The following is a 26,973-nucleotide window of genomic DNA, read 5'->3' on the forward strand; positions in this document are numbered from 1 at the left end:
GCCCTTCCCTTGCACCTGTGGTGGTTTTTTTTTTTGGCACAATAATGGTGACAACTGATTTCTGGTTTGGGTGCTGGGATACCTTGATGTTGCTTGGGTGCCATACCCAGATCTCATGCTACAGGGTGCCAAAGTAAAACCCAAATGAGCTTCGTCCTACTGCTAAGCAGCCACAGCCTGGTTCAACAGAGCTGGACTCCATCTCTCTCTCAAGTTTTTCTTGGCTGTGTTATGATTTGATCCATCTTTTCGCTGAGTGGCTGGCTGCCTCACTGCCAGCCCTGCAGACGGATGCTCTTGTTACCCAGCCAGCTAGGGAGCACTGCCCCTGGGGCTCTGGCTACTCGAGTTGTCAGTGACCCAAGCCACGTGGTTTCCCTTGCAAACTCACTCACAGCTGAAGAGCAAACCTTCAAGCACCTCCCTGGCTTTCTCTGGGCTGGAAAGGAGCAGTGTGCACAGAAATGCCTCATGCCTTCCTTGTGCTAATGCCCACTGTGCCGGAGGTGGGCACCTAAATTATACTCCAAATTACTAAATTACTGACACTGACAAATATTCCCTTACTTTAACACGCATCTGTCTCAATTCCACTCAGGCTTGTATTTGGGGTTGTTGGGTATGGAGAAGCAGGGAGGCTGGCTCTGACTCTGCGTCAAGGTGAGGTTACATGGACTTTTGGGGCATGCACCTTGATGTAGATAACCAAAGCTAGTGTGGCAGGATGGTTCCCCGGTGGCAGCCAGCCTGTTCCTTCTCTCCTACACTCCCTGCCTACGCCCTTATGGTGGTGAAGGGGAAGCAAGGCTGGCCAGGACACAGCCAAGCACAATCCCCCTAGGTAAGGAGTAATCATGGAAAGAGGGAGTGGGCAAAACCTTAAAAGAGTGAAAATGCAAGGTGGAAATAGAAAGTGTTATTTCCAGTAGCCCCAATAAGAATAACATTGACATTGACATTGACATTGACATTGCACGCAAAACATTGACATTGCATGCAAGTTCTGCACAGCTACAGCAACTACTTCACCCCCAAAAGCTTCCAGTTCAGTACCTGAGGCAACCCGTGAAGAACTGAAAGGGTTACTCCAGTATAATGTCCCATTTTACAGAGGCAACATAATGAAAATGAAAAGACGAAATAGATAATGTCTGGCAACATTGGAGGCCTGAGGCTCAGCTCCCCAGGAGCGAATTCATTGCCTTAAAATTCAAGGTGCAGTCTTGGCCTTCAGGTACTTAAGGGGTAAGGGTATGAAAAATCTTCCTTGTTTTTAAGAGTGTTTCTGAAGGAGTTCTTGTACGTTAGTTCCTCCTGGGAGTCAAAACCTCTCTTGAAGACAGCCTGGTGTCTTCTTGCCTCTAGTCTATGATCCGATGAGCAGACGATCACTGGTCAGGCTAAAATGATCAGGCAACGAGGGAGCCCACAGCAATATTTCTAAATAAACATGAACACAGACTGCCCTGGTGCATCTCCCTGTGGACCTGCCTGCTTTCTTCTCACTTAGTCATTTTTTCTTCCTTGCTTATCTTCTTCAGTCCTTATTTTGTCTGTGCTTTTTCCTCCTTTCTATCCTGGACTTCCAGGTCTAAACAGACCTATACTTCAGGTCTAAAGAGGTTCCCCAGCCCTTGGGCATCTCCCCAGAGCCAGCCCTCTTGGCCAGAGGCTACAACAGTGCCTGAGGTGAAGAATCCCTGATCCCAAACACACTAGAGATTAAAGCAAGAACAGATTTACTAATCAGGCTTCTCCCCAGATGCGCAAGCCCTGCCACCACCTCTTGTCTCCCTGATGCATAGGGATGATATGTGCAGAACCTGCTCCTTGCACAGTCAGAAACCTCAGAACTGGTCACCACCGATGGGAGGCTGGCCTCCTGAATAGGGTGAGAGCACACAGCCTTGCAAGGTGAATTGAGGGTTCTTTCTCACATCTGTCCCTGTATTTAATCTAGTTTTTTTCTTTCTACGTATTATAGCCTGAAACGGGGGTGAGATAAGGGCTCTGCAACAGTAGGAAAACAGCTTTGCCAAGTGTCTATCCCCCAAAAGGCATTTGACCTCCTCACCTCCGCCAGAGCAAGGGATTTAACAAATTGAAGTCTCTCAAATGGTTTGCAGAGGAGAGGCACATCCAGTAAAGCAAATCCCAGCTTTCTGATTACAAACTGGCTTTTTTTTTTAAATAACTCTTAATGCATGTTCCCTCCAAATGTACCTGCACACCCCTGCACTGCTCTGACCATAGACTGCAAACCCAGTTCAGACCCAGTGCCTGTCTTCTCACAGCCCCAGTCCCTACATACCCTCTCCCTGAATCAGATGCCCATCCACACCCCCCTCATTCTGAAGTCTTCCCCTCCCCAAGCCATTCCCAGCTCGTCCCCTGCAGCATCCCTGCTCCCAGTCTTTCTTCACAGACTTCCTTCATGTTCATTTCCAAATTTTCAAAAATTTTCAGATTTGTCATTTGACTTGTCTCTTCCCAAGCCGTCTATTCACATACTTCTGACCCACCTCCTCAGAAACTCACTTTCTTGCTTCTTCTTCCTCGGGAGCAATTCTGCCCTTTCCCCTCCACCACTGACATATTCTCACCTATAAATGATGCTTATCGCATCCTAAAAGGAGCAGAGGAAGAAGCCAGCATATCTATGGGACTTGGTGGCCACAAGGGGAAAGCCCCCCTTTCTGTTCTTTAGTAAAACATTTTACCAAAGCCTTATGAGTGGGACATGCACTATAGGTAGGGGAAGAGCAACTGGAGCAAGAAAGACATACTGAAAGCATGTCTGATGAGGCGAGATGCTGAGCTGGTTTGAGCATTCTGGTCGCAGCAGCATGCAAAATCCCATTATGGCTTTAGTATGGTGAGTTTAATACACTGAACCCTTCATTGCTTCAGCTGCCCCTGCCAGGCATCTCTGAAATTCGTACCAACAGGTTTTCAATCTTTTAGCAATCCCCAGCTCACAGAAGCAGCCTGCCTGCACTGGGGAGGGGAGAGGATATATGCAGCAGCTCCCAAACCAGACTACAGGACAGAGGGTTTGCTAGGGGTTATCTAACCAGCCTGGATGACTTAGAATCTCCTAGCAGCATTCCGAACTATTTCTAGCACATTCTGAGTTGTTGGTCTTTTTTCTTTTTTTTTTTTCTTTTTTTTTCTTTTTTTTTTTTAATTAAAAAAAAAAAATTCTGTGTGTTATTACAAAGGATTGAGCAAAACTGCAATTGGTGCAGAGATATTTTGATCAGGTGCTGGGAACACAGGAGAGCAAGCATTTAGGGGAAGAAAGAAGTCTAAGAACACACTTTACAGCAGAAGTTTAGGCATCTGATAGGATTGCATGGAAACGATGCAGATTCTCACCATTTTGTCCTAAGCATCGTGATACTTAACACAAAGCCCCTGCACCTGGAGCTGGGGCAATCAAATGACAATTTCAATTCTCACATCAAATACAAAAAAAGGAAGGAAAGAAGCAAGTTACTTTCTCTTCTCCGGAGGGGCAAAATAGCCTCAAAATGTAACCAAACAAGGGTCTCTTGGACATTCAAATGAGATTTTGTGTGTTTTTTTTTTGAAGTCCAGTTTTCTGTTTGGGAAGTTTAGTGATATTTTGGTCTAGCTTGGGATAGAGAAGCCCTTTTCCACTGCCTCTGTTGAAGCCCCTCCAGCCCCTTGGTGTGTGAAGCACACTTTCCCCTGCTGAACGCCTGGTGGAGAGGAGGCCAAGCAGCACATTAGCTCCTGGATTTTGAAATCACAGCTCCACAGCACAGTGGCGGAGCTGGTGAGGCAAGTCAAGGGCTGCAGCAAGGAAAACAATAGCCAGATACTTGCAGAACAGAGCCCTCTTACACGATGATAATGGCTTCAGGCTTCGAGCCCTCCCTTCCATCCCTCCCCTGATACCTTGCTGTTTATTCTGGGTCTGTTATTGGCTCTCATTTTGTATTTTCCCAGTCCTATATAAGCTCACACACAATCACATGAGAGGAAAGGGATGTCTGCGGTGCAAATACAGGGGGTCTTCTCCCACCCTGCTACTGAAATCACAGGATCTTATCCATGCAGAAAGTGCAAACGTGGCCCTCACTGTGCAGCGCTGCCTCTGTGCTCTCCCTCCTCAGGGCCTTTCCTGGAAGCCCTGGGGAAATTTTGGATTTTTTTCCCAGTCAGAAGGCAGCAGGCAGGAGACAAATCACTGTTATCTGCGCCTCTTTCTTCTCAGGGAGGGCTGCGTGTCTTTTTCATTTAGGTAATAACAGGCTTTTGGCAGAGCCTCCAGCACAAACCCAAGCTGCAGGTGAGCAGCGGGAGCTGGAGAGCTTGGCTCAGGTTTTAGCAACTGTCTTTGCACAGATAATAGGGGGTTTTCCCCAGAGCTCTGCCAAGGCAGGCTCTGAGCTCCCAGAGCAGAGCCTGTCCAGGAAGCAGGAAGAGCAGGAGGAGCAGCACTGCAGGCCAGGAAAAAGGAAAGGGGGGTTGTTGAAGGTGGGAGGGCAAGTGGCACCTTTATGGAGAGGACCCAGCTGAAGGACGCACCACGGGAAGGAGAAGTCAGAGGCAGAAGTGAAGTTAGAATGATCAGAGCAGGGAGAAAGTCATTCTGAGGGATCGTGGAAAAGAGAAAAGCTGAGAAACATCAAAATTCTGATGATCGCAGAAAGTCCAAAAAGTAGTATTTCCCAAGGAATCAAAATACTGGCTTTCTATGTATTTTATGCCATGGTGGGTGAAGGGTCAATGAAAAGCTCCAGGAATGTCCTGACTGCTTTGTGGCTTTTCAAACAGGTGCAGGAATTCATATTTCTCTCCTTTTTATTTTTGCTCCCGTGTTGCGTTAGAAAATAAATGAGCACATGTGCACACACCCACACTTACACATACAGAACAAGCTCAGACTCAGTCACAGGTTAAGTTTGCTAATATATCAGCAAATGTCAAGGTGCCTTTCCCCAGATAGACAATTTTTTAAAAATATATATTTTTTTCTCCTTAAAAAGGGTTTGAATAAAATTTTGAGGAGGTTCCTGTGCCTGCCACAAGCAGCGGGATGGTTATACCTTTTGGGCCTTTTGCATCTGTGAACCCCAAAGTAGGCTCCGATTTAGCTGTGAATGTGACTCTGGTCTGATGGGGTTTCGCTGTCAGTCAAGTCAGGAGCTTGCTGACTAGCAATAAATATTCATAGAACTGATTAGACATTAATTGCACAAATCACCACCTCTTCAGCCATCCCCAGGAACCTTGCTTCCACCCACCATGGTTAAAGGAGCAGCAGAAAATGTTTTTGTCGTGTAGGTGCCTTAAGGTCAGCCTAGGAGCTCAGAAGAAAGGACTGTTACATGTCTCACCTTGCAATGTGGCTTAATACAGCCACCACAGTCCTTCCCCAAATTCTGCTCCAGGTTGTCTTCCCATAAGCATAGCCCCCATGGGATAGGAGCTGTCCCACTCCACAAGGACTGACCTGCCCTGCTCCTCTCCTATCTCCATCTTCTCCTCAGCCTGTTTTTCCTTCTGGAAGGAGAGATAGAGGAGATGCATTGGGACGGGATGCACGTGGTCTGTGTGTGTACCTGCGTCTGGCTCCCTACCCCTCATGGGGAGAGGAGAGCCCCTGAGATATGAGTGCCCCTGGGCAGTGTGACACGGTGGCTGCACTAAAGGTCGTAGGCTGTTCAAGGGATGTCATGGTGCACTTAGTGCCGACATCTGTGTCACCCTTGCTCCAGAGTTGAGGTGGAAGACATGCTCTTGACACTACAAGCCCTTATTTACCAATGACCCACAAAGGACCCGGTCTACTCCATGCTCCCTGACTCCCTACAATCCCCCCCGTCCCACTGTACAAGATGTCCCTGCAGTTAGCCCAACAGCATCAGCCTTCAAGCACAAGCTGATGTCTGTACACAGGCTCACACACACAGAAATATGATAACCTGGGACAGGCCACATTCATCTTCATCGCAGGGAGGCAGCAGGATTGGAAATGGCACGGTGAGATGAGAGTGCTGCGCACCCCTGTCTCAGGCACTTAGAGCAGAGCCGCTACAGATGTGATAGTGGTGACAGTCCAAGAAACCCTGGCCAGGTCTTGACCCTGATTTGCTCCGGCTTCCTCCAGCCCCTCAGGCTGGCCCACTGTCAGGAGGGAGGCAGAAATGAGGCAGAGCAAGGCACAGCAGAAAGGTCGTGGTGCTGTCGTTGAGAGCCATGCTGCCCTTTGCCTTTGTGCTCTGCATCTTCTGTGTAAAATGCATATTCAAGCAAAGTTTTAAGAGGGTGGAAGTAGAGCAGTGTTTTACCTTATTCCTCAGGTAACCAGTGGCATTCCAGCCACCAATCATAAGGGATGGGCGACGGGAAGAATTGCTCCTGTTGCCCCCCATAAATCTGACTGCATCATTCAAATACGGCAGTGATGTGCCTCTTTCCATACAAATGACTGATCCCAGAGGGTATAAGTCTGGCTCCCATCCCTCTGATGCTCTTGTAAGAGCCTTCTTTTTCTCCAGGTTTATGGTATGAGCTGGAAGACCTGTCAATCCCTCTCGGTTGCAACCTCTGCATTGCTGCAGCAGGTTGAGATGTGGGGCTCACATGGCGTATCACAGCCACAGAGGGAACTGAAAGGTTGCAGTTCTGCTCCAAACCCCCTTTTTAGCTAGCAGAAAAGAGCCACTTGATTTTCCCTTTGTGTTAAAGGGTGTGTGACACACAGCTGAGCAGCTCCAGGCCAGCCAGCAGTGTATGCCAGATCGGTGCTCCCACCCTGCCACTACCCACCACCCCAGCCACCTCTCTTGCAGACCCTTGCTGTCCAACAAGCCTCCGTTTGCTCATGAGCTCCTATCAGCAAGGGCAGTCACCCCTTGGGAAAAGACAGGTTCGACCCACGAGCTTTGATGTGCTCTCAGTCCCAAATGTCTCAGTGCCTTCCACGCTGCCCTCCCCTCCACCTCTGAAAGGTTTTCTCTACCCTTTGCTAGGTATATAAGCAGTGCTGAATTAGTCTGCTGGCTCCCTCACAGCTGCTCCATCTCTGTTGCTTGCAAGCAATTTCTAGAAAGCCTTTTTAAAATGTATTAGCCTTCCAAAAAGGAGCTGATAAACAGGGACGGGAGGAAGGGAAGAAGGGGGAGGAGGCAGGATGCAGTGATGTGGTCTAGTCCACACATCCATGATATTCTCTTCCCAGGCCTTTTGTGAAAACAGACGTTTATTATGAAAACAAATTACTGGGTGTGCACAGGAGTCCTTGGGCACACAGAGAGTAAATGCCAGTCTTCTGCACGTATGTCTGTGTGACCCACGTGTGCTGCCTACGAGCAGAAAAAGGAACACATCGACCAGGTAGCAATCTGCCAGGTTTAGTACCTGAAGGTCTGTGTGTGTGTGTTCGTGTGTATGCACCTGTGTGTAGTGCCCTCTGAGAAGGAAATCTGTGATGGTGACCAGCAGCAACTCATTGCCCGGTGGTGCTGTTCCAGTTATACAAGTTGTTCCCATCACGAGTTTGCAACAGCTCCAAGCGTGGCTGCCAAGGCACACTGATACAAGTGGATTGCCAAATTTTATAGATCTGGCCTGAGACACCCTGGCCAATTTTTGTCATTTTGCTCCCTCCTCATACAGACACATTGGTAGTCAGCAGGCATGAGGTTTGGGATAGCACTTGGCGAGCGTACATGTTGCATTGCTGGTGGGCAATATCAGGTACCACTGTGTTCACTCAAACTTATGGTCTCTGTCTCCCTACCTCAGCCTCTACAGAGAGAGGAAACCCAGTCCATCTTCACCTCATTCTTGTGGTTATTTTGATCGGTGGAAATGACACAACTGCCCTTCTCCGTGTTCTGTTTTGCTTCTCACAAGGGATCCTCCCTCACCCCATTAAAAATAATTCTAATTTGCAGTGTGGGTATCTGGGGGAAGGAGGGACAGGAAGGGACGCAGGCAACCTGAAGAGAATTTCAGGAATTTGGGAACAGGAATTGCTTGGGAAGTCTCTGCTGCCAAAGGAATGAACCAGGTAAGCTCCAGGAAGAGTTTAGCCTGAATTCCCTCTCCCCAAACCAGAGTGCGGGCAGAAGAGCTACATTTGGGTGCCTTTTGGCACACAGAGCACACGGAAACCCTGAGAGGCACTAAAATAGACATTTCTCACCCAAATCCTAGGCTCTGGGGCATCTTGTACATTTCTTTTATACATGCTGGAGATGTCGCCAGCATGAGGGGCCAGATTCTGACTTCTCCTCCCACCTCTGGACGTGACCTTTCCTCCTGCATTGCACCCAGAGCGAGAGCGGATGTGTGTGTGCAGACGTACTACATAGCAGTGGGCAAAAAACTCACTCCGTATCACATCAGTGACAAAGAGATTCAGCACGGGAGACATTTGCAGGCGCGAGCAGAAGAAAACCTTCACGTTCCTTCTCCAGGGTGCGCGCGTGCTTCAACTCCGAGACACACTCCCTGCCTCCCGAAATTAATTCAACGTTCCTGTGGCTCAGGCAAAAATAACTGGAATGAATAATCAGGCGGTGCAGGCTCTGCTGCGGATTTCCTGGTGGACAGAGCCCTCTGCAGGAAGAAAAAAGGCAGAGACTTGAGCCCCGGTGTTTACTAGGAGAGCCCTGAAATGTAAGGGGTAAAATAGCAGTAGCTTATCGAGGCCTTTAACCCTGCAAGTGTAATTTTCCATACCGGCTCTCTAGTACTTGCATCCATGCCATTCCCAGCTCTCAGTGTTTCCATTCCCTTTTTCACCTTTCCTCCTGTCCTGTTTATTTCTCCCAAGAGCTGCCCGCCTGTGCCAGCGCTCAGCCCTCCTGCATCTTGGGTGCACTGCAGAGCTGCGGCGGAGCTCCGTCTGCTTTGCTGCACACAGGAACACGGCACATCTTATCTCACATCCTCTGCTTTTATCACGAAAACGATCGCACTGCCCTGAGGTTTCGGCTTGTTTCAGACACTTTTATTTCTTCACACAAGAGACAAAAGCAGCAGGCGCCAGGTGAAACCAGTCTGTGAAGGTGGGAATGCCTCTGTGTGTGTGCATGCCTGTCTGTATGTGCATGTGGTTTATATGCACCTCTGATTTGTCATGCCTGCTGGCTGCAGACCTTTCAGATACACGGTCTGGGCCTCTGGGGTGGTGCAAAGAAGCAAAGTTTGCTGGGAAGTCATCAGCCAGGAGGAGAGCTAGTGTTTGGGGTTCTTCCCTGGGGGGACCTGTGGTGGTCCCTGAGTATCAAAATAGAGAGACAAAGACCCAGAGCTGCTTCCCTGGCCCAGCAGCCTCTATACACTCAGTGTACACCTTATCTCCCCATCTAACAGCAATTACTTCCTAAAACCTATGTCTCAGCTGCAGAGCAGGGACTTTCCAGGATTACAGCCCTCATGGCTGTAGGAAGAGGTAAGGAGGCTCTCTTCTGAACAGAGAGCTTCTTATTTTCCCTTGTCCTCTGATTTCATCCTGGAGATCTTAAATATCAGCTGCACGTTCGCCATAACCACTGCACTTCTGTTCAAGGAAGAGAAAACAATGGAGCTTTTCTACTCTGCAACTGACTGGACCATGCTTTGCTGGCCTGAGAGCACCCACATAGTTCCTCAGAAAAATAACCAGGCCTCATCTGATAGCTGGAGGGGTTGCCTGGGGGCTGGAGACGTACTGGAGACATTCTCTTCTCCCCTCAAATCTTGTCCTTCATGCCTGGAGCTATACGGAAGAACCCAAAGGCTAGACACTGTGCAGCCTTTGTGTTATGACATGGGACATGCTGTGCCCACAGCTCAGACAGCCCTCAGCGGGTTGCACCCAGTGCCTCTGCCTTCAGGTTGGAAAGGGAAGAAGCAAATCTGCTAAGTTGTCCTGTCAGTCATCTTCCTACCATGTGGGAGGCAGAGGGAGCCAATGCTTCTGAATTTCTTCACTGGAAGTGCCCCGCATGAGAGGGAAGCTGCCCAACAAATACAGTTTCCTGCTGCCAGTGACCAGCTCAGGGCTCAGTTTTTGTTGGCAATCTTTTTCTTTCGGGCGGAGACCAGATCATAGAAAGGATCCTGTGTTATGCTGGTCCTGGAAATAGAGGGAAATGAGAGCAAGAGCAAGAGATTTAATGCTGGAGGACAGCACAGGCAACCTACTTGAACCTGCCCAAGAGAGCTCACCAAAAAGCAGGACCGGAGGTTTGCAAGTAGAGGAGAATTTAGCTATGGTTAGATTCTCCAGAAGGGGCCTTAAAACCCCTTGACATCAAGCAGTTGTTAGGCTGCAAACGTTTCTCCCCGCCCTCTTTTTCAGGCTGTATTCCCTGGTAGCCAAATAAATTGTGTGACTGTCCCAGGGCTGGACAAAGACAGGCTCAGGCTTCCACTTCTGGTCTCCTCACCTTATTGCCTCAATCCACTCATCACGTTCTGCTGGTGTGGCTGCTGAGATCTTGTAGGACTGATGCTTGCCTTCAACCACCTTCCCATCTCCATCTGTTTTGCAGGCTTTGATCTTCTGCCCTTTGCAGTTGGGATTAAAGAGCTCGAAGCAGTTCTGTCAGAAAGGGAACAAAATGGAATTGCAGCAGAGGACAGGGGGAGCAAGGAAGCTATGCCACGGGTGACAGGGTCAGAGAGCTTTCAAAAGGGAGGAAAGCATTGACTGTCTTTGAAATGCAATAGTCTCACCTTCCCTGCCCCAAGAATCCCCTTATGTTAGATCTCCGAACCATGCCTCTGAGGTAAACACATGCCTCCTATGAAGGGCTGGACACTAAAACAGCTTTCATGGAGAGGTGGAGTATCAGCAGTTATCACAGAACACCTTATGGGATCTGTCACCCTGCTTCATACATAAAAATCTCTCCCCCTTTTGAGTAGATGCGACATCCTCTCTTTTGCTTGCTACCACAAAGATGGAAGAGGTATTTCTCACAAAGTCATGCCATATCAGGGGAGTGGCTTTGCACAGAAGATGCACAGAGAAGAAAAATTGCCCCTTCCTGGGCACGTTCCCTAACCCCACAGCACTACCCACCTCCCCCAGAGCCAGAGTGTGCCCCCAGCCACCTTGGCCCTCACCAGTGATGCACCCTCTCTTCCCACTGAACACCCGAGAGCCTGCACTGGCAGAGTACCAAGCAGTGGAGACTTACTGGCTTTTTGGGGTCATCCACCTTCCGGACTGATAGGTTCTCCAGGGGGATAATGCCCAGAGGCTCTTTGTCCTGCAGGCAAGGAAATATAAATTAACACCCAAGATGTTCCCTACATCTCTGCCACTATACATAGCCTCTCTGATTTCCCAGACGTGTGTCTTTGTGGAGGTGACAAGAGCAGTGTGTGCCTGCATTAACACTATAGGGAGCTTATTTACAAGAGGCCACAGCAATAGCTTCAGTGTCCAGCCTCTCCCATCATCCAGACCAGAGGAAACAGCATAGGAGAGAAGGGAGGTCTGAGCTCAGACTGGGAGCATGGGGTTGAAGGACAGAGCTGCCCCCTACCCTCTGCTCCTCCCTGGCCTCTCAGGGGCTTGTAACCACCCAGCACACAGTTTCCCAACCCAGAGTTAATCCTTTACCGTGGTGTATTCAAAGTAGTACAGGCAGTTGTCAGTCAGAATGAACCAGCGGCGCTTCCAGGTTTTCACACGTCCTCCTAAAGGCAGTGAGATTCAAAAGCCATTAGTCCCACACTTTGCCATCCTCCCCCCAGCCCTGCTCTATACACACACATGGGCAGGCTGATTTGATCCCCAAGGAGGAAACCGCAGTGCTCCCCACCGAGTTGATGCCATATGGAGGACACACACAACACACAGGGAGCCAATTTTGCTGTGGTGGGGCTACGAATGGGGAGGGGTAAGGGATATCTTTCTGGGTCCCCTTTTGGAGCAGAGAGACCCTGTAGGAGAGGGGCTGGGAGGAGAAAGCAGGCTCAACAGCAGATTTCAACAGCAGGTGTCAGCCTCACCCCACTGCAGCAGTGGAAGGACAGTGGAGATGCTGGTGCCCGGCTGGGTTTTTGGATCCCGAGTGAGCTCCTGGGGGAGATTTGTGATGGGCGGCATGAGGGCAGGGAACTCAGAGGAGCTAGGGGAAGCCTGTCCCTTACCTAGTTTCAGTAGCCATCCCTCGCGGCTAGGGTTGAAGAAAGTATGCGTCAGATCATTCCCATCATCTTCTGGTATGGAGAACGGCTCGTTCTTTATGCTCTCAAACAGATTCTGCCCCGGAGCATTGGAGGGGGGAGAGCGAGAGAAAGAAAGAAAGACACACTTCTGACAAAGCTTGTACACAGCCATCCCAGGCCCTTCACGCTACATAGGGGCAGGTGAAGGGAGAGGAGGGTGGACAGGGAGTACTGGGGATGCAACAGCCCTCAACGTACACCTCACAGGGTCTCAAAGGTGATTGCAAATTTTCTGCATCCTGTGTCAAAAAAAGAAAGAAAAAAAAAAAGAGAGAGAGACCCATTTTGGAAACTCACAAAACCACGTGCCTATATCAAAAACAGGCTGCAGTGACTGACCTCAGCATGTCATGCAAGGACTGACTGCTGTGGGTGGCAACGAGGTAATACTAAGGAAGTGTAGGGGTGGGAGGTGGGTGACACAGACTGCAGCCCCATTTGGGCTCTGGGTTGGTGGTGCACCATCCAATGATCAAATACTCTGCCGAGAACTTGTGTGCAGAGACCAACGCGCGCATCTGCATGACCGCAAGGAGACATATTTCGCAGAACCATGGCATTTGGCATTGATGATTACACAAAATGTGACTTTCATAACAGCAGAATTGACAGAGAGGCAGGTTACTAGCTTTCAAAGGGTACCAAGATTTTGCTCACATCACTGGCATTTACCATCACTTATTACCCAAGTCATGAAAAAAATTAAAAGTACAGGCTCCTGCAACTTTCCCCAGATTGCGTGAAATAAATGACATACTGGAGAAAATCTAAAGCTTTTATCCTGAGGAGATGCTGCTCAGCAAACCCAAACACAGGGTGCAGGCAGCCTCTTTGATGCAAAGCATGAGTTATTCCACCCAGGTTGGCTGAGTGAAACCAGACAAATGTCATAAGCCTGCCGACTTCCACCTTGCCTAAGAGGGCAGGTCCTGTGCCTGCACAGTCCCTGGAAACTGGTAGCTCCAGCTTTTGTAATAGGTGCCTCTCCTATCTCTGTCTCCCCTTCTGCATCTTCATCCTCTGCGATCAGAGATGCTATGGACATACTAAAAGCTTTATAGATGCTGAAAGAGACCCTGACACTCAGCTGGGGCTTGTTGGTGCTACTTGCACAAAGATATATCCTGCTGTGAGAGAATTCAGGCCCTGACTGATGGGAATACTGGAGAAAGCTACAGGTATTCATTTAGGTATGAACAAGGGGAAGGGATACATACTCTGGGCTACATTAACATTGCCACAGAAGCACACATCCTCAAGAAACAGCCAGTTCCCTAGGAAGCTAGGGCTTTCTGAGATGGCTAAAGGAGCCAGGTGTCCAGCTAGGTCCCAAAGAGGCGGGTGCCCCGTTCACACAGCCTCAGACCTACACAGCACACAGAGACCCGCCGCTCTGCCCCCGACTTCCTCCCACAAAGGTGGTGTTGCACTCCCTGGGCTGCTCACAGACATCTTTTATAGGTTGTCTTTGTCTCACACTCCCTGAGTACTTGCCTGCACGCCACATATTTAGGCCATCTCTTACACACTTGCTCTGTCTTTGTGTGTGTCTCTCTCTCAGTATGTCCTCCTCTGGCTCACAGTTACAATATCTGTTCCTCTCTCACACAGACACGCTTAAAAAGACAAACTTGCTTAAACCCATACTGCTATTCACTGAATGTCTCCAGACATGTTTCTCTTGTCCTCATCAACAAGCATGTGTACAGCCTCTCTCCAAAGATGTTTCCATGTTTTCCAGATTTGTTTTTGTACCTATTTCCCTTTTTCCTTGAGTAGCCCTCCCCCTTATAGGGCAGAAGGTCAATAGACCTGCATTACACTGAGACATATGGACCTTTGATTCTCAGTGGACCCCAAACCAGAGAGAAAACAGGACTGATGGAAAATGGGAGGCCAGAGCGTTTCTTACCTTTAAGAGCTCTTCTGGCAGGTCTGCTCCATTGTCAATGCCTCGGTTGATGGATACAAATCTTTCAAATGGGGGTTTATCTTTCACATTGGGATTGTGCAGGCTAGTGTTAAGCATGATGATAGAGAAGGAGAGTATATAACAGGTATCTGTCAATGAGAAAGGAAAAACAGGACTGATGGCATTTGTCTTAGAGGACAAATCAATCCCCATTCTAACAGGTAGCTGGGCTCCAGTTGCTGGTGAACAGCCTCACCCCCTCAGCTGTAGGAGGAACAGGGAGATTTCTCCTATGCTAGACGAAAGACAGACAGGGCTAGAGGAGAGTTGATCTCCTATGATGGCAAGCTGGAGAGATCTGGTCAGGTAACAGCTCTGCTAGCAGGGAAGTTTCTACAGACCCATGTCTGTAAGTCCTATCCTTGCTGTGATGAGGTGCACTTCACGTGGGGCTGGGAGCACTTCTCAAGCCTAATCCCTGTTGGGATGGGATGGAGCACAGTAGCAAAATGAGGACTGAAGATCCCTCAGCCTACTGAAAAGCTTCACAGGAACTGGTCTGCCTCTTTTAACTTAAGGTAAGAGAATATGAAAGACAGCATCCACACTTCCAAGTGATGCTTTCTGTGCATTGTGAATTGGAAAGGAAGGCTCCTCTCTCTAGGAAACAGTGGATCTCAGCTTCACAGGCCTTCTCCTCCCCATGACTACCTGTGGACTGGAATACTCCTGGGTTACACTTGCAGTACCAGTTGGCAAAGGCCTCCATCATGCGGTCAATCTTCTGTGCTTCCCCAGGCAGCCGGAAGCTCCATAGGAACTGTCTGTCAGGAGTAGCATGTCAGAGGGTTAGTCAGATGGTCTGCAAGGGGCTTTTATCCCTTCTCTCAGCCCATGAGACACCACGAAAATACAAGAAGGCATCCCATCACACCAGGGAAACAACACAGCACAGGAAGCAGGAGATCTGTTTCTCTCTCTACAAATTCCTTGGGTTCATCAGCCTTAAACTCCCTAAAAGGAGGAAGCAGAACTGAGCATACTGTAAACATCCTTTTCCCTAGGGAGTGCTCTGCTGGCCTGTAAGAGAATGAGTTGCTCTAAGGCAGAATTCACTTTGTCACTGACATAATGGACACTGTGGACTGACATATTTCCTGGTACAAAAAATAAGTTACCCCATCCACTGAAGCTACGAATGACCCACCTCGCTTTCTCCATCTTCCCTGTAAATGGCTAGAACCTTCTACAGGCCATGAAAGAGGTCTTCCAAGGAAAGTTATGTTAACACCTCGCAGAGAAACAGGCTTAGAACCAACACACACAGCAGGGCCTTGGGATGCCCCATCTCATCCCAGTGTGGCTTTCATCACCTTCCTGGGTAGTAAGACCCAGTGGCTGAGCAGGTTCCAGCTCCATCTGCTACTTCCTACACGCTCACTCACCTTAGTGCCTGCACCAGGTTGAGATTGGCAAATTGGTGACATGCCACGAAAGCTTGGAGGATCTGAATGTTTGTGGGGTCCCTGGGAGAGGACAGAGGGAAAAGATTAGAAGAGAGCTTTGGCCCTGCTCAGTTTGGATGCCCCATGGTGTGACGACATGCACCTGGCCCCCTCCCAGCCTCCCCATCTCCTCTACCCAACAAGGAGCCAAGATGCATGGGCAACAGTCTTGTCTGGGAAGACTGACTCCAGTACAGATGGAAGGACAGGTAGTCCATACAGCCAGCCTTAGCCACACTCCAAAGGACATCCTCCAAGGTGTCCTGCCCACCGAGCCCACTGCAGTGTGAGATCACATTCAGTGATCTCCTGCCTGTGGTCTCCCAGGGGTCATCTAAAAGGGTGGCTGAGAGGGGCCAGGCAGGACAGAGCCTCTAACAGGCCTCCTCATCTGGGCTGGGTAGCTCACCTCCCACCCAGGTAATCCCCAATGGCTGTCTTGTTCAGGCCTTCACCCTTGTGGAGGAATTTGGCAATTTCCTGCAGGTCTGAGGATAATAGCTGTTGCTCAATCAGGTACTGGATCCCCTGGGAGAGGAGAAGCAAGACAGCAAAGTTAGACAGATTTTTGGGCTGGTGCAAAGGTAGGACTTCAGTATCCTGATATCAGCTTTCCCTAGTTTTGATGATTTTGCCTCCTCTGTTAGTCCCCAGCCCCTCCATGAGAGGACACTGCCATCTCCCCACCCTTATTCCATCCATCTTTGTCTACTGCAGTGGGTCAGTCTCACACCCAGTTCATCTATAGACTTGGAGAAATATTTCACTGAACTGGAAACTAAAGCAAACAAAAAAGGGCAGTGTAGGCCAGAAGTCCAAACAGTCAGGTAGATTTAAGGCAGTCAAAAGTGTTCCTTTTAATATTTTCAATCAAAGTATTGTAGTGTTCTGTCCCTAATTGCCATTTTTTTTCCAAATCAACTTAAAGAAAAATGTTTGCTTGAAAATAAGAAGACCTAATTAAAAAATATATTCAAACAAAAATGTGGGCTTGATACTTTTTTTTTCCCCCAAATTTTCTTGTAGGCCACAGAACAGAAAAGTCTGTAATCTCTTAAGCTCCATCTTCCCAAGCCAGTAAGGATGGAGGGTGTTTTTTAAAAAATATAGAGAGCCTGAGATGGGCTGTGCAAACAGCCAACATTCTATTTTAGAGAGAATTTTATGATTTTCAAAGTTACAGAAAGTTGCGGTTTGGTTCAGATTCATAACAATATCTAAGAACACTGCAATTCTCCAGACCACACTGCAGTTCTCCTCACAAAATGCAATAAAGGAATGAAAATTGTTTTAGATCCATCAAAACGTTCTACTTCAACAGAATCAATTCACTTTGCCTTGTAATATATAAAAAACTATTTCTATTATGCCCCAAAGAAAAAGCAGTTTCAAAAGAAGAAATTGGAATGTTTGGGAGATTTCTCCACACTATTTTCCTTTCTTTTTCCCCAGATGAAATTTCAGTTAAATCAATTTAATTTTGCAAATTATTGCAGTGACGGTGGAGCTCCATTTTCCAGAAGAAAATATTTTTCCCAGAAGATTTTGTTCAGCTGTATTCCTAACGCTTACCTCCCCTAGACTTGGGAACTTGCCCTGAGCACTTGGAGATAGGAACTCATTTCATCAGCATTGCCTGGATGAAATACAACCTTAGCAGGAAGTAGCAAAGAAAGTTCCCTGCACTGCAAGACTTATCAACCTAAAGTATGTAGAAAAAGGGGAGCAATAAACAGAGATCTGGGTGTGCTTATTCTAAATTAAAAACAATATGGACACATAGTATAGGAATTTGACCAGGCTGATCAGCATTGAACTAATAACGCTAAAACAGTTTGGAGTCAGAATTGATTTGGGCATTTCTGCACAGCATGGCACAGTGCTATAGAGACATACACCTCTGGGGCCTCAAACCAAGGTCAGACAAAAAGACAGAAAGGAAGCCTGCTCTCACGTGAGCTGGAAGCACCATTATCAGTCCTTTAAAATAGCTCCTGCTGGCAGAGGTATGTCCAGGGATTGACATGCACTCCAACTGCAGTGTGGGCTGGGGAAGGCATCCTGATGGTCTCAGCAGAGGAGGAAAGGAGGCACGTAAAGTTGACACTCAGACCAGCAGCTGTCCAAGCTGCTAGCTGTGGTTAGCTGCTGATGAGCGGTTGTTCAGTGCAGCTTGTGGTTTTCTTTATAGAGCTCAAAAATTGGCCCACCAGTAAGGTGGAAGGAAGACAAAACTGTCTTTCTCACATCTTCTCTACTTAGTCATGCAGCTTTCTGCAGAGGGCTGAAGGCTATGGGGTCTAGACACCACTGGCGAGAGTCTCAGAAAGTGGAGCATCTAGACTCGCTCCCCAGTCCAACTAGTACGAATGAAACCAAAACTAATTCCTAACCAACAGAGGCAGGTTGGCCACTTCTGTTCTGAAAGAACCAAGGAACCTGACACACTCTCAGAACTTCCCACCTTCTCCTTACTTTATCCCCCTCCATCACATTACGGGCAATTCTTAGCCTCATACGGGCAAAAAGAGCTGGGCTGAGGAATAGAATATCTCTTGATACACCAACAACGTTAAACCATCCTCCCTTTATTTCTTCTAGCTTTGGTTTGCATCTGATAGGATGCCCTATGTGGGGAGTGCCCTACTTGACATGGCGAGGCAAAATAGCTTGATCTTATCAAAATACCTTATTCAGGGATAGGAAGGAAGGTGCTACTGACTGGAGCCTTAGCAAGGTAGGAAACCAGCCCCACACTCTCTGGACATAGTTCCTTTGGCATGGGCAGCTGCAAGTGGACCAGTAGCCATGAGAACCTCTTCCTCACAGCTTTCTCCTCATAGCTGGAATGAGCAAATCCTACCTTTGCAGGGTCCATGTTGAATTTCTTCCGACCCAGGGACAGAAGTTTATCCCTCTGCGATAGTTTGCTGCAAACACAAAGAAGAAGGGAAGTCAAACTTCTAATAAAGGTGTTTCACTTAGGACACTCACAAGGCAACTCAGATATCCCAAGGTAAGATGTCTAACTGCCCAGAAAGAAAGAGAAATCTCAGAGCAGAATAGCATTCCTGTCATCATTTTCCTGTCCTTGTTGTGATCCAGATCCCATTGGTGCTTTTGTTTTCTCAACATCAAGAGGGAGACTTTATAAACAAAGGAATACCCATCTTGTTCCACTTGCCTGGTCTGCTCCCCAGGGTTATGGTCTGTCTCTTGCCTTTCTTCATTTTGGAAGCATTCAATCTCTGCAAACACTTGGGCAATCTGTTCCTTCAACTTCTGCAAAAGAAATATCAGGAGAGTGAAAGTGATTGAGGGAAAAGCAACAGATGTAAGGAGCATATTTTACTTCTTCCCTCAGTTATAGGAGAAGGCCAGGTCAGCTAGTCAGAACCAGGCAAGGGTGTCTGTGAAACGTGCACAACTTCGATGTGACCTTGCCCATCCAAAAGGGATTCCAGCTGAAAAAAATAATAATAATGGGATGAAGGCGCAGAGGATATTCCCATGTCTGCTGTCATTCAGGGCTGGGTAATCAAGCTTAGTCAGCCCAGATGAGTCCAAGAACTCATCCCAGTGCTGACTTCAATTCTTCAAACAATGTTAGATGTGACTCTTTACATCATGCACATTTCCTTCTAGTTTTTGCTTTGCATAGCCTAGTTACACACCCAGGATAGGGGAAGTGGAACCAGTAACTGGGAGGTCAGTGTGGACCAGAAATGGCCACGTTGAGAAATACAGAGTTTTTAATGCTTCTATCACTCAATACCAGTGAGCTGATACCTGTCTTAGGTGAAGAAAGAGAGGAGGACAAAAAGAAGAGGAACCACTGACAAATTTTAAGAGTCAGTTGCAGAATCCAGTTTCCTTTAGGTTTGTGACAGGCCATAGCCTTCTTGGCGGGATATTCTGTGTTACCAAGGAAACCACGGTCTCAGAATCTCCATGTTTCCCTTCTGTAATTTGGGTCCCCCTCAGAGCCAGAGTGCATCACAGCTCTCTTCCAGGAATCACTCAAATTATTCCTTTTGCAAACCAGAATAGGCAAGAAAAGAAGAGTTGTTATATGAAAAATTTTGCCTCAACTAGGAGTGACGATACAGTGGTGGTGTGCACCCTAGCAGAGAAACTGAAGTTCTCCAATATCCTACAATTTAAAAGATCTTCTGGACTTCAGTTTTGCTCTGACCTTCATTTTGTTTTGCTTCGTCAGTTTGCCAGAGCTGGGCGTGTTCCTTAATAAGCGTAAGATATTGCACAACTGTCACAAATACGTGATCTTAGCTCCTGAGTTTCAAATGATTATCAGCTTTGTTATTTTCTTTTCTACTGTCTTTTGGCGGTGTAGCAGGCAAGATTAGGCCTGTCCTCTTTCCTCCTCTTTTTCCCCCACCAGACAACAACCCCCCTGTCCCCAGTCTTTGTGTTAAAGGGTATTGCTAAATAGATTCTGAAGAAATCCAGATGGGAAAAGATTTCTATTTCTAGGTACCTGTTCACCTGAACTCATCCTGCTAAACTGGACAATGCACACCCGACTGGCTAATGGCTTTAGGATTTAGAATAAGGGTCAGTGCAGCCTAGCATCTTTTCTCTGTCCATAGTGGGTAAAAAATGTAGTATTCCTGCTCAAATATCATACTTCCTACAGTGCCCATTGCACATCCTGAAAACCGAAGAGATAAAAAACAAGCACAAGCAAACCACGTGCACATATATATTCACAGTCTGTTTTGTAAGAGGAGGCAAGACACCATTCTGATTTTGCAGCAGAAATGTTAAGTCTGGAAGCCTGAGAAGTGATAGGTAGTTTGGCTTAATCTTTTACTCTATTCAAGGAAATACTGCACTCATTCTCCAGGTATCCGGACATCCTCATGCTGTGCATGCAAACTCAGTGCAAGATGAGAGCACACATTCCATGGTGATGGAGGCAGAAGAGCAGAAGTTGTACAGCCCCATGCATGACTGTGATGTGGTAATACGGACTGATTTTGAATCTGTCACTTTCAGACTGTTTAGGAGTCAGTGGAGAAATGTTTGGGTCTGCTAAAAGAAAAGAAGAAAAGCAAATTCAACCATGGAAGCTTGTGTGGAAGGATGTTCCATCACACCTTTCAAAAGAGACTGGGTCCTTCAAGGAGGACTTAAAGGTTCATGAATGGAACAAAAATTTGAAAAAAAAGATGGATGCAGCAGGTAACTCAGACTGATATGTCATTATAAGGTAATCAATAATTTGAAATAACCATAAATGCCAAGCCAGATCCCTGCCAATATGGCTTAGTAAAATCCTACTCATTTCCTTAACCCTAAATATACAATCCCAGTTCATCCCCGTTAATGAGCTGATGACAGTACCACAGGTTGGATGGATGCTGGTGACAAATATGCCAGGGCAGCCTGCAGCTCAGAATTCAACTTGGATCATGCCAAAGCAAGTATCTCCTGCACAGGAGCACTTCTGCATGGCCTGAACCGTTACACGTAGAGATTCCTTGGTGAAGAGTTTTGAGGTTAGTCAGACAGGAGGAAGAGGATGGTCCTTACCTTAATGTCCTCTAAGAGCTCTTCTCTGTGCTGCTTTATTGTCTCTATTTCAGCCTCTTCAGCCTCGCTCAGGTCAGATGACCCTGAAAGAGCAAACCGGTGCCTGTGAAAATAGTACTGAGGCCAACATAATCACAGGAAAAACCATCTCAATTTCTCAGTGCCTATCCTCTCCAAGGGTCACGTCACAGCAGCTCTGATTTCTATGCTCCAACATCTATGTTCCATGCTGTTGCAGCCACTGTGCCTGAGCTTTGCCTTGCAAAAGTTTATCAGTCCAGAGCCAGCAGCACAGCCTCATATATCCCGCCTAGTAGCCAGCCTCTCTGCTGGTAAACCTCTAATCCTGCAGCAACCCACCCACCCACCCACACAACCAGTTTTAGTCATTGCAAGCACAATGAAGAGGTCTTACCAAATGCTCTTTGGTGTTTTTTGTGTCAGTCACCCTTATGTACAAGGCCTTTTGGTTCAAGCAACCTGTGACCTAAATACTCCATCTAACTCCAAGCCTCCCATGAAGAGACACTTGCTTCATTGATTGATCCACCACAGCTAGAGACAAAAATGGGTTGAGAAAGAGAATCAAGATTTTTCAAGTCTGAGGGCAGGATCTGGGGAATGAAAGCCTTGCTGAAGAAGAAGCATCCGTGGGAGGCTGTTAATCTGCTTTCCTCCCCACTGTGGACTACAGACAATACAGAAATACAAACAGGCTTCCTTGCAATGTACAGGAAGTCAAACAGATAACAACAGAGCCAAGGAGACCACAAAATGATTCATAAAAGACCTAGAAGAATTGGGGTGACAGCACTGCTGCTAAATATAATCCTGCTGAAGCACAGCCTCTCCAGCAAGGAGAAAGAGGAGGTGGCAGCACAGAGAGGCAAAGCAGATGGTAAGCCCCAGGAAAACACAGGGGGCTCACACAAGGCTGAGGGCACTGGAGCTGCTGGGAGCTCACTGCAGAACTTGCAGCCAGAATCCTTGCTGCATCTGAGCACTGAGAGAGAGATTCCCCAGCAAGTCAGGGCAACTTAATGGATGCCCTGCTCCATTGTTTCATAAGCCAAAATCCCCTGGGCCTCCCATCTTCCTGGAAAAAGAGGAAGTGGAACCAGCTGCCTTGGAAATTCTCTTAGTGTGGCTCTCACATGCAAAACAACTGCTATAAATATGAGTGGGGAAAAAGGGGAAGGAACCAGCCAAGAGAGACAAAAGGAAAAGAGGACAAAGGCAGTCATCTTGGAGTCCATATTGTTCTTTCCTGCCATGGACACAACAGCCGATAAAGACCTGCCTTCCCTGCTTCTGATCTTTCCCCCATCCTCCTGGCTGGTTGGGTTTCCATGAGCTAAGTCACACTAAGGTGTTCTCTCACCTTTCTCAGGCTGCAGCCTCTCCCCATCGCTCCTGCAGCTGCTTTAAAGCATTGCATTCCCAGGGGAGAGGCTGTCGCATTGCTGGGGGGAAAGCACCGGGCAAGCAGACAGCATGAAACCAGGGATGGCAAGGGCTCACGTCCCCTCCCAGCTCTGTGGGCAGCCCTCACGAAGAGCTGAAAGAAGCTGCCTGCTGCTGAGGACGGTCAAGAGAGGAGGAAAACCCGTGTCACTCGGCAGCTCGCAGCGCAGCGGCTTTGCTGCTCATCAGGCGGGTCGCTGACTTCCCCTTGAACGTCTGCCCTGCCTGTGAGCAGCGCCTGGGTCTTTCAGTTTACTTTGGGTCTGGAGTCTGCAGGAGATGAAGCCAGCCTCTCAGTCTCCTCAGCTTTATTTCCCTCACCCCTGTAGGGTCCAGTAATTATGGAATTATTTGTCACATTCTCGCTCAGACACTGTCACATATTTCTTTCCAACGAAGCACTGCAGCAGGACTTACCTGAGGAACCTCTCCTTCCCCCCACCCCGTGCACAGTGTCTGTGGTGTGGCTGGTTGCTTTGCTTCAGTTGTTCCCTGTCTGCCGAAGCAGCTCAAAGCATCTCAAAGAGACCTGAGGCTCCCAGAGGGCACCATCTCACCCGCACGACCCCCACTGAGATTGTAAATAACTCTGTCCCCCTTCCTCCCGAACCTCTGAAAACCCCAAGTGATTTACCTGTCCAGTGTGTCGAAATGAGAACCATGTGGGAAAGACTGTGAGTGGGGAGGGTGGATGAGACGAAGCATGTGAGTCACGAAGAAGGGGAGGGAATCAAGAGATAAGACAGGGTGAAATGGGAAGGAAAACGATGCCTGGAGCAAAATTTGAGAGTGATTTACACAGAGTTGCACAGAGGGTCCTTGTAAGGTTTCCTAAGCAGCTTAAGTCCCCGATATCCTCAGAAAATAATTCTGAGGTCAGTTCCTGCACGTTACTCTGCTTCCCTAACAGAAGGCCTAATGCTCTGCTGAAGGCTATTTTGAGGCTGTTCATCAACTTTACTGTATGCATTGGGGTCTACAATTAGGGGAAGTGAATGCAAAAGGCTCATTTGGGGAACTGTCCACAGAAAGGCACAGAAAGCAGCAAAGGCAGCTGGGCAAGCAGCAGATGAGTGAATAGGAGCAGACTGCCTTGCCTCTCCTTCCTTCTCCGCTTTCAGAATGAGCCACATCAGTAGGAGAGGGAGGCTCTGAGTCAGCCACCGCCTGGCTTACTCCAGCCCCTTGCAATGGCACAGGGAATTCAGCCCTGCACCTGGGTGCTGGGGAACGGCTTTCAGAGCTGTCAAAGTCCTCACGACCACCAAGTTCCACTTCCCTCTAGGGCTAGATCAGGACACAGATGAAGCATAGCCCTTGTCAGGCTTCTCTGCACAAGGGAAATTTCACACTGATGAAGAACACCCACAAGTTTCAGGGGGATGCTGCTACCCAAACCAACTCTGAAGTCTTTAAGTCCATGCACAACATGCAAACAATGTTGATACTGGTTGGCATCCTCTCCAGAGAGGACCTGAAGTTGCTGCTTGGAATTTATTTTCAGAGAGTGAATGTTGAAAGGAATGCGCATGAGCATGGCACTTGTGGGACTTACGCCTTGAGGCTGAGGTCATGAAGACCTGCCAGTTCTTCATGAATTGCCCAGGCTTGTATTCTTAGTGCTGTTTCTCAAAACAGAACACAGACTTCAGTTCCAGTTGTGGAGACTTATGGCCTCAGCCTCCCCATCTGGAGGGCAGGCTTAAGTTACCCAAAATTCTGGGTGACCAGCAAAGAGAAGAACAAAGAATTCATTTCCCATAGCCATGGGCTGTGCAGAGCTGTCCACGTGCTGAGTCTTCAATCCCAGGCAAAAGTATATGAATGGAGAATGTGGCATTTGGAGAATAGAAGTGGGAAGTGAGCACACAGGAGAGCTGGAAGGATGGACTGCAGAAACATCAGCAGAAGGTTATCAAGAATGACTGTGTCTGTAGCACCGTTACAGACCATCCATGTGCTACCCACCCACAGCGTGACAGCAGAGGTTCGGCTGGCCCATTTGCACGGTAAGGTAGGGCTCTGAGTGTGGCTGCTGAAGGGTTTGGGAACACCTACCCATAACGACACACAAGCAGAGCATCCTGGTGGGCACCTCCTGCATGGGTGAGGCTGTCTGGTAGAAGAATTTCACCTCAATTCTTTATTTATTCACTTATTTATTTTTATTAATACAGATTCCGTGTCATCTCCTGTGCAGACCACCACCTACACTAGTGCCAGGTCGGTAGCAGGAAGCTCTCCAGCTCCTCAGTCCCCTCCCACCCAATCTGTCTCTCTCTTGCAGCTACTCTACAGTTCTCCACCAGCCGCTGCCAGAAGAAATTAAAAATGGACCTCACAGAGGTAGAATTTGCACAATCCAGATACAGGGGGGAAAGGTGTGAAGAAGAGCAGAACCCCACTGCACTACTGCAGTGTGCAAATTTAAGACGAACAGCTTGGCAATGCACAACTTGAGTGAATGAGTGTTGCACCACCTGTTCTGAGGACCTCCACTTCTGCAGAAAGCACACCCCAAAAGAAGAAGCAAAACATGAAGTATCCCATCTCCTCCTGCCCGGTTTGTCTCGCAGCAACTTTGTCCACCATGGATTTCAGGTGGTGAGGGCCAGGTGACTTGAAGAGCCCTGCTTTCACCAACATGAATAGCCAGTTGCTGGCAAGAGCTCTGCCAGAAATTGGTCCTACCAATTTCCCTGCCAAGCAAGCCTGGTATGCAGTTTGATCATGCTCTTTTTTTTTTTTTTTTTTTTTGACTAAGGAGCTAAAAGGTGCAGAAGAGTTGTTCAAAGCGGGCACTGCTTTTTTCCACTTCATTGTCTGTTCCACTTCCTACACACAATAGCTGGCTAGGACAGGGGGTCAGACACAGCAGGGCCATTCCACGATGATCCCTTTTCTTCCTGGCCCTTGTTCAGCCTCAGTCCTTCCCACTCTCAGACATACGGATGCATAGATCTTCAGAAGAAGGCTGAAAATGTTCAGTCCAGTAGTGTCCCTTTCTCTGCTGAATCCCTACCACTTTATCCACCATCTGCCGAACTAGGAAATAAAACCCGAGATCTCTCTCAGTTCCTCAGATGTGGCTTACCTTCCCCACCCACGCCTGCTTTTTTAGATTATTTCAGGACAAGGCAAACCCACCTGCAGGTCACTTTCAGGTGTTAGAACCCGAATATAGTCACTAACCTTTGACAAACATAAGCAAGAGAGGCTACCAACGCCAAAAGACTAGCGAGCTTGTTGCACTGGGACACCCAACTGCATGAGACACTCTGCAAATGCAAGCCAGCCTCTGCAGGCTGTAGGGAAATGTCACAGAGGAGCTTGCAAGCCATGCCAAAGTTGCATGGTGAGAAGCCAAAGCTTATAGGTGCTCATCCCAAGTGTTGCATAAACCCTTGATATCCCTGAGTCAGCTCAGCTTAGGATCACCAGCACAGTAGGAACTCTGAGCACAAGAGACATTCAGGTCAGTGGGAGCATTTCTCCTGAGCTGAAAGGAGTTTCCTCATGAAAGAGCAAGTAAAAGCAAAACCATGCCTGCTGCTCAAGGCTGCCAAGCAAGTAACTGTACCACCAGGGATCTTCCACCATCTCGTTTCTCCTGCCACCAGCAGCAGCATTCACTCACCACTGGGATTTCATGGTGTGCTCTGCCCCATCAAACTGGGTGCACAGCCCTCACTGAAAACAATACAAAAGGCGGTTGAGGCTTACCAGCAGGAGAAAAGTCCATCCTGAAGAGCCCAACGTGTTTTCCACAAAGGTGTTGTTCTTCCTTGCTTTCTGCTTGCTCAGATGCTTCACAGAACTGAAACAACTTGGAGCCAGTGACCAAAACTGCAGCAGCTTTAGGGGGGGCGGGTTGCCCTCTGGCTCCTCCCTTCCCCTCCTCGTCCCTCCGACCACATCTCATGAGCTTGTATCAGTGAAGGAAGCTGTGTGTGCACGCTGCTCTGACCTAGCAGAGGCTCCTTGGCTACTTCTGCAGTGCAAATCCACAAATATGCAATGCAAATCCACCCCAGCAGCTTTTGGGGAGAACATCTGAGCCCACATTTGTGTTTGAGGGGACTGAAATGAGCAGTGACAGTACCTTGGGATTTTGTCTGGGACACTCCAGTGAGAGAGGAGGATAAAAGGAAGTTCCTGATTCAGAAAACCCATCTAATTCAGGAAGTGGTTTCATTTTAAAGGAAAGATTCTTCCTGTGTTAATTCTGCAGCAGGTTGTGGGTGGGTGAACGCTCCAGAACTGGAGGGTGGTTGATGGAGGCCGGGGAGAAGAGCGTCTTTTTCTTCTTTTCCCTCCCTCACC

The 26,973-nt window shown here is 48.1% G+C and overlaps 1 protein-coding gene across 3 annotated transcripts; it reads right to left on the reverse strand.

The window, feature by feature from the left end:
• Positions 1–7,219: 7,219 nt before the first annotated feature.
• On the reverse strand, positions 7,220–26,827 carry CYTH4 (cytohesin 4). Of its 3 annotated transcripts, none has more exons than XR_013945159.1 (14): positions 26,374–26,819; positions 21,187–21,269; positions 18,815–18,912; positions 18,494–18,560; positions 16,040–16,158; positions 15,571–15,651; positions 14,837–14,949; positions 14,126–14,274; positions 12,136–12,247; positions 11,603–11,679; positions 11,175–11,246; positions 10,419–10,573; positions 9,918–10,105; positions 7,220–8,601 (listed from the first exon to the last, which is right to left on the reverse strand). XR_013945159.1 is itself a non-coding variant. In XM_080576771.1 (14 exons), the coding sequence occupies exons 3-14, from the start codon at positions 20,522–20,524 to the stop codon at positions 10,033–10,035; spliced, it is 1,176 nt and encodes a 391-aa protein (XP_080432897.1). In that variant the 5' UTR covers positions 20,525–20,685; positions 21,187–21,269; positions 26,374–26,827; the 3' UTR covers positions 8,974–10,032. The 3 variants fall into 3 exon arrangements, 2 of the variants coding, with proteins under 2 accessions (XP_080432897.1, XP_080432896.1); XM_080576771.1 differs by lacking the exon at positions 7,220–8,601 and adding an exon at positions 20,465–20,685 and having other exon boundaries at positions 8,974–10,105; positions 26,374–26,827; XM_080576770.1 differs by lacking the exon at positions 7,220–8,601 and having other exon boundaries at positions 8,974–10,105; positions 26,374–26,817.
• Positions 26,828–26,973: the final 146 nt, after the last annotated feature.

The sequence above is a fragment of the Anser brachyrhynchus genome (genome assembly GCF_964034855.1).
Source record: "Anser brachyrhynchus genome assembly, chromosome: 1".
Taxonomy (NCBI): Eukaryota; Metazoa; Chordata; class Aves; order Anseriformes; family Anatidae; genus Anser; species Anser brachyrhynchus.

Bases quoted from the DNA above. Each gene is read 5' to 3' on its own strand.
- CYTH4 (XM_080576770.1), bottom strand. From the start codon at position 26,572: ATGAGATGTGGTCGGAGGGACGAGGAGGGGAAGGGAGGAGCCAGAGGG. The intron at 16,159-18,493 runs GTAGGATTTGCT...CTCCTCTCCCAG, and splicing joins TCAACATGGACCCTGCAAAG to GGGATCCAGTACCTGATTGA. The intron at 14,275-14,836 runs GTAGTCATGGGG...TCTCATTGACAG, and splicing joins AGGAGTATTCCAGTCCACAG to ATACCTGTTATATACTCTCC.